General features: G+C 41.3%; 1 protein-coding gene across 3 annotated transcripts in view; it reads right to left on the bottom strand.

Annotated features, from left to right (window-relative positions):
* The window catches only part of ZCWPW2 (zinc finger CW-type and PWWP domain containing 2), an 85,676-nt gene extending 66,574 nt beyond the window's left edge, over positions 1-19,102 (bottom strand). For 2 of the 3 annotated variants that reach the window (XM_088463513.1, XM_088463511.1), the window contains exons 1-4: positions 19,027-19,102; positions 13,809-14,126; positions 13,132-13,276; positions 1,632-1,757 (exon numbers count right to left, since the gene is read on the bottom strand). In XM_088463513.1, coding sequence (XP_088319639.1) covers positions 1,632-1,757; positions 13,132-13,276; positions 13,809-14,126; positions 19,027-19,058 — 621 coding nt within the window. In that variant the 5' untranslated portion in view covers positions 19,059-19,102. Of the gene's footprint in view, positions 1-1,631; positions 1,758-12,808; positions 12,817-13,127; positions 13,277-13,808; positions 14,127-19,026 lie in introns of all 3 variants that reach the window. The other variant, XM_088463512.1, reaches the window with a different exon arrangement.
* Positions 19,103-20,197: the final 1,095 nt, after the last annotated feature.

Genomic DNA, 20,197 nt, shown 5'->3' with positions numbered 1-20,197 from the left:
AATATGTGTGCTTAATGATCTTCTGATGGCAAGAGACAGAGGTGATTGTTCAATCTTAATCCTTCTGGATCTCTCAGCAGCATTTGATACTGTGGACCACGGGATTCTAATTGAGCGCCTGAAAATTTTCTGTCGACTGGATGGCACAGTCCTTAGCTGGTTCAAATAATTTCTGACCGGCAGGTCACAGACAGTTTCTTCTGGAGTAAACTCTTCATCACCAGTGCCACTTCCATACAGTGTCCCACAGGATTCTATACTATCTCCCATGCTTTTTGCAGTATACATGCTACCATTGGGTGAAATAATCAGACGTCATGGCCTGGTCTACCACTGCTATGCATGATATACACAACTTACCTATCCTTTGCTCCAGGTACAAAGGACCCCATAACTACCCTAAATGGCTGCCTAGCTGAGCTTCAGGAGTGGATGAGTGCCAGTTGGCTGCGACTGAACCCTGATAAAACAGAGGTCCTTATGATAGGTCACAAGTCAGGGCTACAGCATAGCCAACCAACAGGACTTACGCTTGGGGGATCAGAATTACAAAACACTGAACATGTGTGGAATCTTGGTGTTGTCCTGGATAGTGGCTTGACACTTAAACATCAGGTATCAACCACAATCAAATCCTCCTTCTTTCATCTGAGAAACATTGCCAGAATCAAGCACTTAATTCCCTCAGAAAATCTGTCCAAAGTCATACATGCATTTATATCATCAGGCCTAGACTACTGCAACGCCCTCTACCTTGGACTCCCAGCAAAAGAATTGCACCGCTTGCAGATGGTACAAAACGCAACTTAGGTTATTAATCAACTATCCCCGTTCCTGGCTGCCTGTCAGATGGCGAATTGTTTTCAATATTGGATTACTAACTTACAAAGCCCTACATGACCATGGCCCAAGATACCTAAAGCAGCTTCTGATTCCTTATCATCCCACTCGATTACTGCGATCCATTGACGAAGGACTATTAACAGTACATAGAATCTCACGGAATTCGTCTGGGGGTTGAGCTTTCAGTTTTGGGGCTCCAACCTTATGGAACTCACTTCCCCGCACAGTTCGAGAGGTCTCCAATCTAGAATCCTTTAAAAATAGACTCACCTCTTCACCCAAGCATTTCACTAATGTCCTTTGTTTAAGCTTATTTTGTTTTTTGTACTGTAAAGGCAAATGTAAAGTCCTTTAGGAGAAAAGCGCTATATAAATAATTATTATTATTATATTCCAATTACAGAGTCAGACCCGGGAATTTAGTGTAAAAGGGGTATAACTTGCATTACTGTACGCTAGAGCATCAGCATATTTATCACAGTGCCCCAAAGCCAAAAGTTTCTTATTTAAAAATTCTGAAAAAAATATTAAATTACATAAATTGTACTTACCTGTCATCCTTTGGCTTAGTTATTTGGTGGTGGATAGGGTTGCAGTATGTCTGTCCACATATTTTATGATTGACAGCCACCAGCACTGGTTTTGCCTATCACATCGACCATAAATAATTTAATTTGGCCTTGGATCACCAATCTATAGCACCCCTGCAAGTGCCCTACAGTAGCTCAAGGTGTGACAGCACACAGTTTGGGAACTACTGCATTAATTGAACAAATCTATTTAATTACCTTCTCCATGTATTTCTGTGTTGCATGGCACATCTGAGTTCTCTGTTCGCAGGTAAGAGAATATAGTTTTTCTGCTTCTTCTAATGCACTTTTATACCATCTCTCAGCTTTCTTTACTCTTTTTGCCTGGTATAAAGGAAAAGCAAACAGTACATTTTATATTAAAGGGCTTATATCCAGTCAATGTAATATTCTTCAGATACACAAATTATCACAATTTATTACTATGTACTGTACAACCAAAAATGATGCTGGTACAAGAGAACAACTAAAAGGCACGGTGGGCTAAGTTCAAAACTATGGCAGAACAATTGTTCCCCCTAAAATTGGCTGTACATAAATTATAACGTTACATAAAAGTAAATGATTACTCACGATTCTAACACACGGATAAGTTCGGCAGACATGTTTGAGAAAGAGCAAATGAGTCCCCTGCTTGTGGCTTTTTGTGCGTTCCTTGCTGAATCAGGCCCTCAGATCCCTTAACAGGAACCAACGCAAACTCTCCTCTTAATCAAGGAAAGTAAAACTTTTGGCTAAGGCTAAATACCCAGAGACTAGTATGACTTTTAAGAAGAAAAGCAATTTAATGAATATGCAAATGAAGGTAGCACAGGCCACATGTAAGAAGGTAATGATAACACAGCAATAAAACATTTTATATCAATTTAGTTTTAATATTAGGCGACAGTATAACAGCAAAAAAGTTGGTGCAGAAATTTGTGTTTAAGTTTGGAATATCTCAGGTTATTTCCTCTGACCAAAGCACCTACTTTACTAAACTTGTGTTTAAGAAAATGTGAGATTACCAACAGTTGCACACATATTACCACCCACAAATTAATGGGAATGTTGAAAGATATAATAAGACAATTTAAAATAAGTTGGTCAGAAGGTACTTAACGGACTAGATTGCATGGCCTGAGGTCCCTGACCATCTTCACATGTAAAAACAAGAGATATAGTAAGAATTTACCTTTGTTATCTCTGTTTCTACGAGGTCCATAGAGTCCACAGGGTTGACCTTGGGGTATAGCTGGATCTGGGTCCACGGGCACCATGCAGTTAAAGCTTCTGCTGCTCCCAGGATGCACTGGGTCCATCCTCCTCTATACCCCGCCCCAGCCACAGGCACATCAGTTGGTAAGTAGCCAAGACCGGAGGAGAAAAAACCAGAGAGAAGGAAGACTGTAACACACAAGAACCATACTCACAGAAAGGGAGACGGAAAAGCGGTGACCAGCCACATAGCCTATATGAAGCCAGGTGTGTCCAGGCGGGCGCCTTGTGGACCCTATGGACTTCGTAGAAATAGAGATAACAAAGGTGATTTCTTACCATATCTCTTGTTTTCTACTTCAGGTTCCATAGGGGTCCACAGGGTTGACCTTGGGGATGTCCCAAAGCAGTACAACTAAGGGTGGGGATGCTCCTGCGCTGAAAGGAGAATCCGGCGCCCGAAGGATGCATCCTGAGAGGCGAAGAACCTTAGAAAAGTCTGTATGGAAGACCAGGTGGCCGCCTTACACAGCTGAATAGCTGAGGCGCCACGGCCAGCAGCCCACGAGGGACCCACAGACCGAGTGGAATGAGCCTTAACAGAGGCCGGAATAGGTAAACCCTCCTGTGCAGACAGTGTGAGTTTAACTCTCTCTATATACCCCTCCCAGATCGAAAGAGCTGCACCGAGAAGGAAAAATAAAGTTTTGTTTAAAGGAAATGCTTTAACTATCTCAGAGCATGAGACTGTGTCTGTATTCTTACATCATAGGTTTCTTTTGTACCTCAGCCAGGGTACTGATAAAAGAAGGTTATGAAACATACTTTTTAGTATCTATATAATGTTTTAATAAAGCAAAAGGATATTGGGGGTCATTCAGACCCGGTCGTTAGCGCCGATGCGCTCGGACCAGGTCGATGGCCCCCCACAGAGCATGCACACGACGGCGCCGTCGTGCGCATGCGTGAGAACCGCTACGACCGACAGCGCCGGTCGTAGCAGGTCTCGATCCAAAGTGGGCGAGCTGTCGATGTTGATTGACAGCTCGCCCCGTTTGGAAGGCGGGCCGGGGGGGTGGCAGCCCAAACGGATGTCAGTGGAGAGCTTCCGGCTCAGACAGAGCCAGAAGCTCTCCGGGGCTTACGACAAGGGAGACCCTACCCTAGGGTCTCGTCGTAAGCCCCGATGGTCGCGACCATCACCGGAGCGGTCGTTAGAGCTGTGGGTGTTAACCCACAGCCTAACGACCGCAACAGAGGCGGCCGGTCAGGATGCAAGTGGCCGCCCAGTTTCTGAGCGACCGCTTGCATCCTCCGACCGCCTCTGAATGAGGCCCATAGTCTGAAAAAGTTTACAAACAGTTTTAATATTTGCAAAATAATCTGCAATTTTTTTTTTTCGTTCTTACAGATGATGCAGTCCTTATCTAACATTGCGCTATGGTTATATTCAAAGTTATTTTAAACTTTAAAAAGAAATATTAACAATTATTATGTTTCTTTTGCAGAAGCAAGTTAAAAGTTTAATGGGACAAAATCCAACTGTATACTGATAATTTTAAATATACAGTACGTTGTTTCCACCAGCTCGAAGACATTTATATCCTTAAAGGATGGCATTAATTGTTAAGTTGAATTGCATCTATTTGTTTTACATACTGTTATTCAGATATTTAATAATGCTCAACTAAAACATGTTCCTACAGCCAGATTTTCTCGATGGGGGATAATTTTTTAGACTCCTATCAATCTAAGATATGTCATATTTTCAATTGTGCTACATTGATCTTCTTTATTCTCAACAGGGGGGAATATGGTTGATTATGGTTAATGGTGAGGAAAAAGGAAGACAATAAATATGTTTGCAATAATGAAATATAAAAATATTATATTTTTTAGTAATGGAAAGTTTCATTAGATAATCCTGACTTAGTTCTCTTTACTGATGATAGCTGTTTCAGACAGATACATGTTTTTTTTGGTGACAGGGTATGCATTACAGTAACTACCACATTCAACGTAGTTAGCTGGATGTAATGTACAGTATTGATTATAGCAATTGGAAGCATAGGGGTTAACCGCATAGCTTCTGGGAACTACAATTTTACATGTACAAACAGTTAAAGAACTGAAAGAAGCAATGTTTACTAAAAAATAAGTTGTAGTAATTAAGTGTCAGGTACATACTAAACTGATATTATTTCCATGGGTAAAATATTAGCTGACAGGCTAGTATGAGAGTTCATTTTAAGTACATATGATGAGCCAGTTATAGAAACTCAGTTGATGTTGTTTAAGAATATCACAATTTGACCAATTAAGGCAATATCAGGAAAATACTCACAATGAGGTCAATGTCTGGAAATTAAAGCATTAGTACAAGAGAATATGGTAATGGGTATTTGAGTAGAATTGAAATCATTACAAGCCTTATAGAGGTTGTTCATGGGTTAGTACATTTAAGAGCAGACAATATGAATCGCATTGTACAATCTTACTGGTATGCTCGAGCCAGAGATAAAGTGAAAATGTGAATGTTTATGTAATTTGGTTGATAAACAATGTAGAGAAAATGATACCTACTAAAACATTTTCAAGGTACTATTGATAATTGATTTATTCAGTTACAAATGAAGAAAAAAAGAAGGATTGAAGTATGTTGATTAAAAAAGGATTGAAGTATGTCGATTAAAAAGAGGATTAAAGTATGTTCTTGTTAAGGTTTCGGGATGTTTTAAAATATAGTGTTAGCATGTTTTTGGAGTTTACTGAATTTATAGCTACGTAATGCTAAGAGAAGAGATTTTGGAGGAATTTGTATGTAAAGTATAGTTTGCTTACTGTAAGTGTTATTGAAAGTTACAGGGGAAGTTTTTCAAATAAGTGAAATGATGGGAATAGAATTAAAGTTACACACAATGGTGTTATAAAAAATAAATGAGTTAAACTTACAAAAGAAACAGGAATGGCATTGTTTGAAGGCCTACATTTGGTGCTTCATAGTAATAGAATCACACCTGAACCTTATCTCAATCTCTCCTTATTAATTTTTCTTGAGCTACAATCAAGATGTGTTACTAAACGAAAGACTGATTTGAGATTACAACATAATTTGACTGTTCAATATTTTATACAATTGTCTAAGCAGCTACAACAAGAAGACTTTCGGGAAAGCTCAACAGGATATTCAACCAACATCAGCATTTGATGCAGAAGACGAAATACAGTCTAGAGACTATGATGGTATGATGAGAAGTTTGTTACATTCTGGTTCCCTTACAGATCAATGGAATGGTCCTTGGCATGGCAAAGTAATGCTGACAACAGATACAGCTATGAAGGTTGCTGAGAAGGACACCTGGATCCATGGCTCGCATTGAAAAAGGTCAGAGAGTGATCGAGCTTAAAGGAGACTTATTCTCAGACTCAAGTGCTGATATAAAGACTGTGATATAAGACAAGTTACATTTATGAGAACTCTTCAATCAAGATGGAGATTATTGTTTACAATAGACTATGATATAGACACCGCTGATGACAAAGAAAACCTTAATTTTTCTTAGCTGCATTGATGGAAACAATACTGTTTATTGGAACATTGAGACTTATATTTTATTTATTTTTTTGTTTGGAGAGAGGGCGAGCAAGGGTTCATGGTCTGGTAGGACTACACATCCAGTAGTGTGGATGATGTGGTTATTCTAATAAGTCCTTTCCTTCCTTTTTTCTAAGCAGGTTAAATGATCGGTATCAGAAATCTGATTTATCATCTATTGAAAAGTGCATTTGCATTTACTGTTATAAACCAGAAGAAAGGTGTATACTATGGTGTATGGATATTATTCAAAAGAGTATCCAATTCTACAAAAATATTCATTGATGGGTAAAGTATTAAATGCTACCATTCTTGAGTTGAAATATACTGAAAATACTAAGATAATTAACATAAAAACATATGAGAATTGTGTAATTAAAAATTGAAAAGGAAAAGGGGTTACTGATAACTATAACTTGACAAAACCACTAGTAATTGTGTTATTCTCATATGTAAGTGAACGCATTCCATTTTGTTTTAATAAGAAAGTATATGAAATGAAGCAGACTACACTTCAGATTTGAATAACTGCAGGAAAGGTTACTAGTCCAACACAAGTAGAAAATGTTGAGTCAGAATATTGTAATAAAATCTTTACTGTGTACAAACCTTAAATTCCTTGCTATACTGAACAATGTAAGGAAGATTTTAAAAGGACTAAATGCTTATTATGTACAATGTATTTTTACAATGAGGCATTTGATTATACACTGCTACGGATTAGTTCCAATAGTGAGTGTTCCAAATAGTTATACAGATCACATAGTTCAGACATATTAGGAATGTTAGTTACTACCATATTTGGGTTTGATGTTATTTTCTTGTTACCAGATGATCTTTATTACCTGTGAGGAAAGTATGCTTACAAATTATTGCCAATTAATTCAGAAGATATTTCCTTTTTAGGCAAAATTATACTACAATTTTATGTTATAACTCATAATAATTTGTGATAAGTTATTTTGCAGGATGCCAGACGTTTTACAAGAGATATTGATCCAGTGAATAAAAATACATTTCCCTGATTGATACTTCAGTGAGACATCATGTTGGAAACACCTTTGCTAACATCCTTACGTATGATAATTGGGGATATTTCGATAATCAACATGAAATTATTGAGCTGGACAAATTTATAGACAATGATATTGGACTTTATATGATAAGACATTCATATATGTTGGACATTTATTAAAAATATTCCGGAATGAACTGCTACTACAACACCGCCATAATTGATAACTTAATTGTACAGACTGGAGGATATTATCGAACTTTTATACAAATCTTGGAATTCAATGATGAAGTTATTTGACCAATGATACTACAGATGAAGAAGCCATTATTATCAATTGCATAAATGAGGCTTATACTCTAAAAGAAGAATTTCTATGAATATATTATGATAAAGACTCTAAAGTGATTTATGATGGTCATGATTAGATACTAATTTTTGATTTTGAAGTTTAGAAAAGTTTTTTAACATATTTTATGTACAGACAAAGTTTATTCTTGAAATCTTAATCCTGATTTTTTTTTGTACTTGGCCTATCCTGTATTCAGATGGCTACTTTAAAAAAATGAATGAAAACATACAAGAAATGGAGATGAGATATAGCACATGTAATTAATGTGCTTATCTAAGGGTGGAGCTGTCAAAGACTAATTTACATAATTCCATATTTACATATGCTTTATGCTGTATAATGAAGCAGTTCATGAGATATAATAGGGCATTTGTACGTCCATTTTGTTTCTCTGTCCAAACTCACATTTAAATGGAAATTAGTGTGTGTCTTTAAGGCCGCTCCCAAGGAAAACTGTTTATCTAACACAGTGAACAAGAGCATGCCCATATATGTATACTTGTGTTGAGAACAATACTCGGACCAAATATAGAGATACCCCAAGCAATGAGTATCTCTTAAATTCAGTTTCGATTCTGATTGCCAAGTAGGAGCTAGCAAAAACAAGCTCTGTCTATCTGATGATGTCAGTGGGTGTATAAGGGGGGCGTATTACTTGAATATAGTGATAATGTATAAGTACTGTGTGATAATGTCAATAGGGGTTGTTGTTTTTGCTGCATCAACCCTGGGAGAATGTCCTAGTTAAGGACTTGATCTATTTATTTAATTAATTAATAAAATGACAAATTCTTAAGTATACTGAATTGGAGTATATTACTTATTATGGAACAACACCTGGTTAAAGGTAACTTAAACACACCCTTGGAGCCGTGGCAAGACCAAAGCGCAGAGCCTGAAACTGGAACTGGTGTATAGCAAACCTCAGATAACGCTGATGTGAAGGGGCTATAGGAACATGGAGGTAGGCATCCTGGATGTCCAGGGAGACCATATAATCTCCCGGTTCCATAGCCAGAATGATGGAACGCAGTTTCCAGCCTGAAAGTGGGCACTCTGAGGAACTTGTTCAACGATTTCAGGTTGAGAATAGGCCGATGAGACCCATTGGGTTTCGGAACCAGAAATAGAGAGAAGTAGTAACCCGTCCCGCTTTGAGAAAGTGGAACTGAAACAACAATCCCTGCTTTAAGCAAGGACTCTATGGCTTCCTGAATCTGCAAGGCCTTGGTCTTGTCCTGAGAAAAACTCGTGCAGAAGAACAGTTGGGGGGGCCTGTGAGGGAAGGACAGGGCGTACCCCTGAGAGACCACTTCTTGTACCCAAGAATCCGTGGTGGTATTGCACCAACACTGGGCAAATTGAAGAAGTCGGCCCCCCACTCTGGGATCCCCCAGAGAGAGGTTGTCCCATCAGGCTGAAGGCTTATCGTCTGGCTTGGAAGCAGGGCGGCTAGTGCTTCAGGCCTGCTTCTTTGGTTTAGGGGCAGCATTGGTTGACGACTGCCTCGAGAAGGACTGACCGTAGGACTTACCCTGAGTCCGAAAGGACCAAAAGGCTGAGGTCCTAGCCTTAGAAGGCTAGGACCTCCGGAGCATCCACAGGAAAAGTACCCTACAGTACATTGGCCCAGCTCTCAATGGCTTTAGCCAACCAAGAGATGGCCATGACGGATGGGCCACCGCCCCAGAGAGAGAGTAAATGGATTTTAAACAAGTCTCCACTTTCCTGTCCGTGGGATCCTTTAGGGATGAAATGGATGGCATAGGCAAGGTGGCACTCTTAATCAAGCTAGTAACGTGAGAATCCACCGCAGGCAGGGTTTCCCACTTTTTGCAATGACTTGCAGGAAAAGGATAACTGGATGCTAAACGTTTCTGCGGCTAGAACCTCTTACTAGGCGACTGCCAGGCCTCCGCCATATGATCAGTCAGCTGGTCAGAGAGAGGAAAAACAGTCGAACTCACTTTTGCTTTTGTAAAATTTGGATACTTGGACTTAGGGGCCGGGGCATTATACTCTATATCAAGAATGGATCGCACCGCCCACACCAATGCCGGCACGTTAATGGAAGATTTCCGCTCTACTTCCGGGGCAGGGGAATCCGAATCAAGAGTCCTCATGCAATTCTCCCTCATCCGAGGACGTCTCCGAGTCTGATAGCTGCGCAGACTGGGATGACATAACCGTGCATTTTGCCGCCTTGTGAGGCTTGTCACTACGCAACATGGTTTGAAAGACAGAAGACGAGGCTGCCAAACTTTGGACTGAATTGGAGAACACATCCACCTAAGATGGTTGACCCGTTTGTGGGAGACCCTGGAAGGGAATGACGGACTGCTGCGTCATTTGAGGAGACTGAACATACATAGGGAACCCCGCATATGGATGAACAGTCTGAGGCCCAGGGGGAGACTGCAATAATTGTGGTACACCTGGAGAAGGGGGGATGGCTGGTTGGGGTAACTCCCTATGGGGGGAGAGCAGTCAGGAATGCGGGACGGTCCACGATGGAAGCCAGCACCTGAGAAAACACCGGCCAAGAGGGATCCTGTCCGACGTTGGGGGTTAGAGGGACCAGATGACTGATGGCACCTCATACACAGCCCATCCTGTGATAAATCCCCCATATTCCCACCTGCAGCGCAGCGTCTGCAGGAGAGCAGAGTGGGAGACGTAGAGCGCTCAACTTCCTCATCAGACATGATAAAATATATATATACCCAAATATATATAGCAATACAACAGGGAGGCTCAGAAAGTACTCCTGGCGCGCCCACAAGTATGCAGCACACAAGCCCACAAATATGGCACCGTGTAGCACACCACAGTATGTGACCGACCTCACAAATACATGAATTTATACAAGTGAGATCCTTGAAAAGCCCTTCCCACACACACCTGCCAGGGCTGTAGGAGAAGGAAAGGGATGGTTATAGACTGGCAGTAAGTAGAAATAAAGCACAGACAGTTAGCACTAGCAAAAGTCACATACAATGCAGAAAGTCAATACTCACTGCACCTTGTCACTACAATCAACCGCCCAGATTCAGTATCTGGGAGGGCTATAGCGCTGTGTACACTGACCTTTACCCGGGGAGAGGTACACAGTGGGACCGACCGCACACTGCCTGTGAGATCTGCGCTGCCCACCAGAGAAAGGATGGCCGCCGGAGACCTCAGAGGAGGAGTGTGCCGCAGGTGGTAGCAGCTCAGCGTCGCCAGACCTAAGCGGAAAGGCGAGGAGCCGCTAAACAGGGGAGGCTGCCTCCCCTGGCTGGCGATTAACCCCAGGGTTGCTGGCTCCCGCTACCGCATAGCACCCTGGTGGTCTAGTGGTCCCGCGGGGTATGCCTCCGGACAGTCTGATGCTGCCACCCTGAAGAGTCCCTAAAAAAATTAAATAAGATACTCCAAAAAGAAGCTTAGGGGCTGCGCTAGGGTGACCCGGACTCCGGCTGGGCACCAACTAAAACTGATGTGGCTGGGGCGGTGTGTAGAGGATGGACCCAGTGCATCCTGGGAGCAGCAAAAGCTTTAACTGCATGGTGCCTGTGGATCCAGATCCAGCTATACCAAAGGTCAACCCTGTGGACCCCTATGGAACCTGAAGTTGAAATTGTATTTGGGAAGCTCTCTAATTTAGTGTTGGCCTTGGCACACATATAGCTACTGTTGTCATTAAAGTGACAGTGAAATAGTTGCTAAAAATGACTAGTCGTCTGGAGGAGTTACAAGTATCTTTGATATGCACACCCAAAGCTGCCTTCCATATTGCACTTTAAAAAAGCAGGAGACATGGTATATATACAGTATATTTTTCAAATGCATCTTTGTCCGTGGCATTAGAACTGACCTATCAACGCATGGACTCCAGAAGACCTCTGAAGCTGTCTTGTGGTATCTGGTACCAAGATGTAATCAGCAGATTCTGTAAGTCCTGTAATTTGTTGCGAGGTGGGGTACGGACTTGTTTTCCACAGATACGCGATTAGATTGAGATCTAGGGAATTTGAACACCCTGAACTCATTCTCTTTGACATGTTCCTCAAAACATTCCTAAACAATGTTTGCACTATGGCAGGGCACATTATCCTGCTGGAAGAGGTCACTGCCATCACGGAATACTGTTGCCTGCAACAATGTTTAAGCAAGTGGTACATGTCCAAGTAACACCCACATGAAAGCCAGAACCCACATTTTAACAGCATAAAATTGCACAGAACATCACACTGCCTCCGCCGACTTGCCTTCTTTCCTAGTGCATCCTGGCACCGTCTCTTCCCCAAGTAAGCGATGCACACACACCGAGGTCATCCACATGATGTAACAGAAAATGTGATACTTCAGACCAGGCCACCTTCTTCCATTGCTCCATGGTCTACTTCTGATGCTCACATGCTAATCATAGGCGCTTTCGGCGGTGGACAGGGGACACAATAAGCACTCTGACAGCCTGCAGCCCCAAACGCAGCAAGCTGCGATGCACTGTGTGTTCTGACACCTTACTATCATAGCTAGCATTACATTTTTCAGCAGTCTGTGCTACAGTAGTTCTTCTGAGGGAACAGACCAGACAGGCTAGCCTTCGCTCTCCAAGCGCATCAATGAGCCTTGGGTGCCCATGACCCTGCCGCTGGTTCACCAGTTGTCCCTTCCTTGGACCACTCTTGGTAGGTACTGACTACTGCATACTGGGAACACACCACAAGACCTGCCGTTTTGAAGATGCTCTGACCTAGTGGTCGAGCCATCACAATTTAACCCTTGTCCAAGTCGCTCAGATCCTCACGCTTGCCCATATTTTCTGCTTCCAACACATCAACTTCAAGAACTGAGTGTTCATTTGCTGCCTAATGTATCCCATCCTTTGATTGGTGCCATTGTAACGAGATAATCAATGTTGTGCACTTCACCCCCAAAATGACCAGTACTTGACAGGGTGCAATAATGCAGTAAAGCAGCTTGCCAGGGTGCTATATATATATATATATATATATATATATATATTGTCAACAAGAACACTTCGCAGTTCTACGGAAACAACAAATGTTTTTATCAGGACAACAAAGCCAACTGTAATGTTTCCAGGGCGAAGCTGGACTGGTATACAGAAATTCGGTAACCAGGATGGACTGGCCAGCTCAGAGTCCAGATCTTAACCCCACTGAGAACCTCTGGGACGAATTGGAGTGACGGGTGCGTTCTAGGCCAACACGACCCTCTTCAGTGTCACAGTTGGTGATTGTACTTAAGGCAAAATGGCAAAACATACCGACTGCTGTTATCCAGGAGATTGTGGACAGTTTGCCAGAAATCACTGCATGTGGTGGACCTACAAAGTACTGACGTCAATAAAATCCTGTTGATCTATTTGCTGTCAGTGTCCAACCACGGCCTGAATTATTTAGACTAAAAACATGTCAACAGTGGTTTAGAGACACTGACAAATAAAGGGATATTTTATTTAGCACTACAGTTTATTGTGAAAACCCAATTGTATGGAGAAATTGAGAACTATATATGAGAAAGCACTTACCTTAACTGGAATAGAATAAGGACTTATGCTTTCTAAAGATACCAAAGAAGAAGTATGTGGTTTACCAAGAAACTCGACGAGATAATACTTAAAATAGGTCACTTCTTGTCCATTGACAGGATCAACACAGATAATGGCAGGCCAACTTTAAAATCAAAATTGACAGTAAACGTTAAGTTTCAAAAACTTGTTGAACATCAATTCCATATCAATTTTAATACAAATTTTGGGATTACAATTATCTAACAAAATAAATATCATCTGGAAAAACAAACACTGATGGATGTTTGTTACTTCACTTTAAGGCAAACCAAGCATGGAAAAATATTTGAAATGCTATACATGAAGCTACACTGTATTTGTCCCGCCTTTTCTTAAATATGAGCTGTGAACTGTGCTGTATGTTACTGCAGACTCGTTTTACTTTCCAAATTTGCTTAGATATCACAATAAAATATGAGAGAATCATTACTAGAAGCATTTTTTGTTGAATTTATAGTCCAACCCACTTTCACGTTAATTAATCTTGGTGCAACTGGTCAATAAAAACTTTGCAGTGTTTCAACTAATTGAGTAAATTTGATTTTTAAATTTCAATATCACATTTTGGTTACATTTCAACTGAATTTAGTGTATTATGTCAAAATTATGGATTGTAATTCCCTTTTTAAACTCACCTTGGCCATTGGTTTAGCTTCACCATTACTAAACTTCCAACTGGAAATCGAGAATAAACAAACTTGAATCCATTTTTATAAAACTGAGCTTCTTCTGGGAAATGTTCTTCTGGAACTGAGCAATCATTAAACCAAGGATCAGTACTTAGATGGCAAAACCATGGTTTGCTGAGATCAAACTGTCTGGCATCCCTCTTTGTTAGAAGCCTCCATTTGAGACAGCTGTCATTTTCACACTGTAGCCAAACTTTGTTTAAGTAAAAGTTGGTAGTAAATGAATGCTTTTTACACCCATTTTCTAATTCTGTGAACAGTGGCCTGTAAATGATCAAACATATCAATAATAATAAATATATAAAATCAACTTAAATCATGTCCAGGCAGCCACCATAATGTACTGCAGGAAACCAACAATTTTGTAAAGTTACAGATAGAAAAATCATGTCTTTTCTTTTCACAAGTTATATACAAAGGCAGCATTACTGAGTAGAGGTTGCTGTCTCTTGCTGAAACAGGTGTCTAGTTGTTAGGAGGGGTAGATGTATTAAGCCTTGGAGATAGATAAGGAGAGAGAGATAAAGTACCAACCAATCAGCTCCTGTGACTTTTCAAACACAGATTGTAACATGGCAGTTAAGAGCTGATTGGTTGTTACTTTATCGCTCTCCAAGGCTTAGTACATATTCCCCTATGTGCGGATAGGAACAAACAGTACTGCTGTTATCATGGGAGAACATCTAAAAATGTCTGATGTTGCTGGCATGTGCATAAAGTATGTACATGGGGCCAGATTCAGAGTTGTCTACTACTGCTCCCACAGCTGCGATTTTAGCTGTGGATGTGTGAATTTATGGTAATGCAACAGCGGCCAGAACCTGTACAGACGCCCACCTGAGCTATCGCAGCGGTCCACAACTCGGTTGCAGATCAGGCAAACATTGACTGCTTGAGTGAGTCTATGGTCACTCAGAGTGGCCGCCGTAACTGAAACGCCAGAGCCATGTTAGCTGCGTACGTGATTGCAGATGCAGGATGTGACACGACACAAAACAGACACACGCCTGCATTTTTACCCAAAACTCCCTGTTGCGACCCCCAAACACTCCCTGCCTGTCAACGTGTCAACCAAACTACAAAATCCACATGTTCAGATACAATTCATGAAAGTGAAATGCATTGTCCATTTAAGTGCCCTTTACTATGTAGGTCCATTACAAAGTAAAGTATAATCTTCCCACACTTTAAGAGACAGTTAAAGCTTCTCCCAAATCCTTAGGAATAATGGGATCTGACAGAGTAACTGTGACTTCCTTGGCTCCACCAGTGTATAAATCAACAAATGTACACAATCTACAAAGATATATATATATATATATATATATATATATATATATATATATATATATATATTGTATGCACACCCCTTTGCATTTTTCATGTTTTGTTGCCTCACTACCTGGAATTAAAATGGATTGTTTGAAGGTGCGCATCATGTCATGCACAGAACATGCCTAAAACTGTGCAGTTGTGTTTTTTTTATATTGTGAATCAAACAACATTTAGGACAACATAATAGAAAACTTCAGCATGCATAACTATACACCCCCCTAAAGTCAGTACTTTGGCGAGCCACCTTTTGCGGCAATTACAGCTGCAAGTCGCTTTGGATAAGTCTCTATGAGCTTGCCACATCTTGCCCTTGGGATTTTTGCCCATTCCTCAAGGCAAAACTGCTCCAGCTCCTTCATGTTGGATGGTTTTGTAACAAAAAAGGTGAAAAAACCAAGAGGGGTGATACTTTTGCAAGGTACTATATATATATATATATATATATATATATATATTAGGGGTGAGCGGGTTCGATTTTACTCGGTTTTACTCGGTTCTTATCGCCACTTTACCGCAATTTTGGCTCGATGTCATTCGCTATCCAAAACACGTGTTCGGCGATAGCCAATAAAAAGATCCGAGTAAAACCGAGTAAAACCGAACCCGCTCACCCCTAATATATATATATATATATATATATATATATATATACATATATATATTATTATTATTATTAGCGACAACTTGGTTTTGCCTTCTCCAAAAGTATTCAGGGAGTTATTAGTTTAGGATTACCCCTTTCAAGACAGTTTTAAGTAATTTGTATGCACATACACAGTAAATTTGCAAAGGCAATACTATCAGTAAGTATTGATTTCACAAATCCTACTAAAAATAATCTTTTCCTTTTCCTTTGTTAATTGTCATAATTCTGCAACTCCGCAATTCTGTGCTGTACCTTGACATTTTTGTTCTCAATGCATCACTGGCTGGAGAAAGAAAAGATGTCAACTGTCTGTAACCTCAATAAAATTTTGCTATTACCCATTTAATATGTTGTTGCTGTATCTTGGTGTAGATTATATCTTTGAATTCTACAGCCAGGGATCCATTTGGAAAACAGTAAGCAACCCCCACAGCCCATTGTATGTGGTCCTTTGGGGTGAAATTAATTTAATAAAAAAAATACAGAATGGACAATCTCAGGAGGAAGGGCAGTACTATCCAATTGATATCTCCACTGAATCCTCTGCTTCCAAACTCCTTACCCTCACATCCTCTTTTCATCTCTCCCAATGGACCTCCTCACCCTCCCACGTGAGTGGGCATTCGCTTGATCTGGTCTTCACTCACCGTTGTGATATTTCTAATTATTCCAATTCCCCATTCCCAAACTCTGACCATCACCTTCTCTCTTTTAACTTATCCCTCTCTCCTTACCCTCTTCTACCTCCTAAGGCCACTAGGCGTAACATTTTTTTCTTCCCTACTTGACTCACTTTTCTCCCCTGTGCTCTCTCTCTCTCCTGCCCTGAACAAGCTGCTTCCCTATACAATGCCTCCCTTACTTCTGCTCTTGACTCTGTTGCTCCATCAATCACTACTCATCCTCACAGATCTACACCTCAACCCTGGCATTTCAAATGCACCAGATATCTGCAAAAGTGTTCACGAACCGCCGAGCAACAGTGGAGAAGTTCACGCTCTAAGGCAGATTTTCTCCATTTCAAATGTATGCTCTCATCATACAGTGCTGCCCTTTCCCTCTCTAAACAGTCATATTTCAAGCACCTCATCTCCTTCCAGTCCTCAAATCCCCAGCATCTCTTCACCACCCTGAACTCCCTCTTCTGCCCACCCCCTCCTCGCTCTCTGCCCTTGACTTTGCTACCTACTTTACATCTAAAATTGAGTCCATACGTCAGGATATCATTTCCCACCAGTCCCACAGCACACCTCCTCCTTTCCTGGATCATCCCTCCCATTCCATTTTACCTACACTGACATCCTTCTCCCCTGTATCGGGAGTGGAAGTCATGACCTTTATCCAGTCCTTCCCCCCTTGGCCCTATCCCTTCACGTCTCTTCCGCTACCTCTCTCCTTGTGCCTGTTCCCATCTTGCCCACTTCCTCAATCTCTCCCTCTCTTCTGGCACTGTTCCTTCTTCATTCAAACATGCCCTTGTCTCCCCCATTCAAAAAACCTACCCTTGATCCTAACACTTTCGCCAACTACCGACCCATGTCTCTCCTCCCTTATGCATCCAAACTCCTTGAGCGTATTGTTTACAACCGCCTTACCATATTTCTTTCCTCCCACTCCCTCCTTGACCCCTTTCAGTCTGGCTTCAGTTCTCTCCACTTGACTTAAACTGCCCTCACTAAAGTCAGCAACGACCTCCTTGCTGCCAAATCCAAAGGCCACTACTCTCTGCTCATTCTCCTTGATCTTTCTGCTGCTTTTGACACTTTGGACCACCCTCTCCTGCTGCAAATACTTCACTCTCTTGGTCTACATGACACTGCTCTCTCCTGGCTGTCCTTCTACCTCTCTGACCGATCCTTCTCTGTCTCCTCTCATGGCTTATCTTCCCCCCCACATCCTCTCACAGTAGGTGTTCCCCAAGATTCTGTTCTGGGACCACTCCTTTTCTCCCTCTATACGTCCTCTCTAGGTGAACTCATCAGCTCTTTTGACCTCCATTATCATCTCTAGGCAGATGATATTCAGATCTACCTTTTCACCCCTGAAATTTTTTCCCCTCTCCTCACTCGTATGTCCAACTGTCTCTCTGCTATCTCTTCCTGGATGTCCCAGCGATTTCTTAAACTTAATATGTCTAAGACTGAGATGATCATCTTCCCACCCTCCCACATAACCTCACTTCCCACTATTTCTTTATCAATTGATGACGCAACTATCTCCTCTAGCCCCAAAGTGCGCTGTCTTGGAGTTACCCTGGACTCATCCCTCTCCTTCAAACCACATATCCAGAACCTCTCACAGTCCTGTCGTTTCCATCTCAAAATTATTTCCAGGATCAGACCCTTTCTCACCCAGGATGCTAATAAGACTCACTGGTCTTCTCCAGACTGGATTACTGTAACTTCCTCCTATCTGACCTCCCCAACTCCCATCTCTTTCCTCTCCAGTCTGTCCTCAATGCTGCCGCTCGACTCTTCTTTCTCTCCAAATGCTCTACATCTGCCTCCCCTCTCTTACAAGCCCTCCACTGGCTCCCCGTCCCCTGCAGAACCCAATTCAGGGTTCTCACACTCGCTTACAAAGCCCTCTCAAACTCCTCTCCCATTTACATCTCTGACCTCATCTCCCGTCCGCTCTCTTCGTTCAACAAATGCACGCCGCCTCTTCTACCAACTGATTACTTCCTTCCACTCCCGCCTCCAAGACTTTGCCCGTGCTGCTCCCCACCTTTGGAACTCTCTCCCTCTCCGCCTCTCTACAATCCTTCAAACGGGCTCTCAAGACTCACTACTTCATCAATGCTTTCCAGCTCTCATCCTAACTTGCTGCTACATTCTACCTCCTCCCTGTTTTCCCCATCTGTATCATGCCTGTATGTCTGCCCCTCCCCTTGAGAATGTAAGCTCTTGCGAGCAGGACCCTCTACCCTCTTGTGCTTCTCCTTACTTTATTTTCATCTACTTCTTACCCACCACTAGGGCACCTAACACTTGGTTGCTTATGCTCTGTTGCTTATTTGGGTATTATGGCCACTAATGTATGAATGTATACTATCCATGCCCTTGTCCTGCATTGTATTGTATTGTAAGTCACTTTCTTGGTTATGTACATTGTAAGGCGCTGCGGAACACTTGTGGTGCCATATAAATAAACGATAACAATAATAATAATAATAATACTTACCTCTCAATATTTTCAACAAGGTTATCCTCCATTACTACGTTTTTTTTCGGAATCTGAACCTTGGTTCATTGAAGACTTTAGACACTTGCCAAGAACATAAGACTTTTACATTTCATGGGGTAAAAACAAAAAACAAATCATTAGCAGACGGCCAATATATGTAATGTCAACAGCAAGTCCAGCAACTTTTGCAGATTACATGGGTTGACCATGATATGGATGCAATAACTACTGTCACAGGCACTAAAATCTCTCGATCAATGTTTTTTTTACTTATTGAGGCAGAGTCTTTGGTTCAAGGTGAATTATTCTAGACTACTCGTAAAATAGCAACCCATGAAATCAAAATATCTAGGGCTTCATTATCAACAAGTTTTATCATTCACGAGTGACAAAATTCATTGCATATGATAATGGTTCTCCAGGCAATGAGCTCCCAACTGTCATCTGTTTGAAAAATTACAGTTGGGAGCTGATTGGCTGGAGCACCATTTATCATATGCAACAATTTTTGTCACTCGTTGCGACTGATAAAAACTTGTTGATAAATGAGGCCCCAAGTCAGTTGTATCACCCATATAACTTTAAACAATAATTTCCCTTAATTAAACTTCATCTCCCAGACCTTCTCCCTAAACAGGGATGGTTTCTACACTCTTTTGAATCTCTATGGGTCATATCCAATTAGACGTGAAAACGATAAGTTTTCTTAAGTGCAAACTTTTCGCTCCCTTCGCCAGAATGTGTAATTTATCGCCGCTTTAGCGAAAGCGAGTTCCGGGCAATCCTATTACCAAAGACATGGTGTGGCATTTGCCTAAAAAAAATTATGGCGAAAAGAGTGCCTGAACCCCCAAAAGAGGTAAACTAACATTGGGTAATATAGGTGTGTGGAGTGTGTGGGCAGCACACAATAAACACTAATTCCCTAAGTTAAAGGTAAAATTACACAAATGTGTAACAAGTGCAATATGTGGTTGTGGATAAAATTCTGTGCAAAACACTGATCCTTAGTTACAGGCGGCAGCAGTTCTCTTGGGGTCCGTTTTGGCTAACGGATGGAGTGGTTCTGAAACAGAGGTTTAAGAAGACATGCGCCTAATAGTGTAGTATTTAAAATCCAGTGGTAACGAGTGCTCATAGAAATAAGTGTGCGTACCAAAAAATAATC

This window comes from Taudactylus pleione, unplaced genomic scaffold (assembly GCF_031769625.1).
Source record: "Taudactylus pleione unplaced genomic scaffold, aTauple2 ptg000053l, whole genome shotgun sequence".
Lineage (NCBI taxonomy): Eukaryota > Metazoa > Chordata > Amphibia > Anura > Myobatrachidae > Taudactylus > Taudactylus pleione.
The sequence above is the reverse complement of the archived record's forward strand: the minus strand, read 5'-3'. Positions and strand labels throughout refer to the sequence as shown.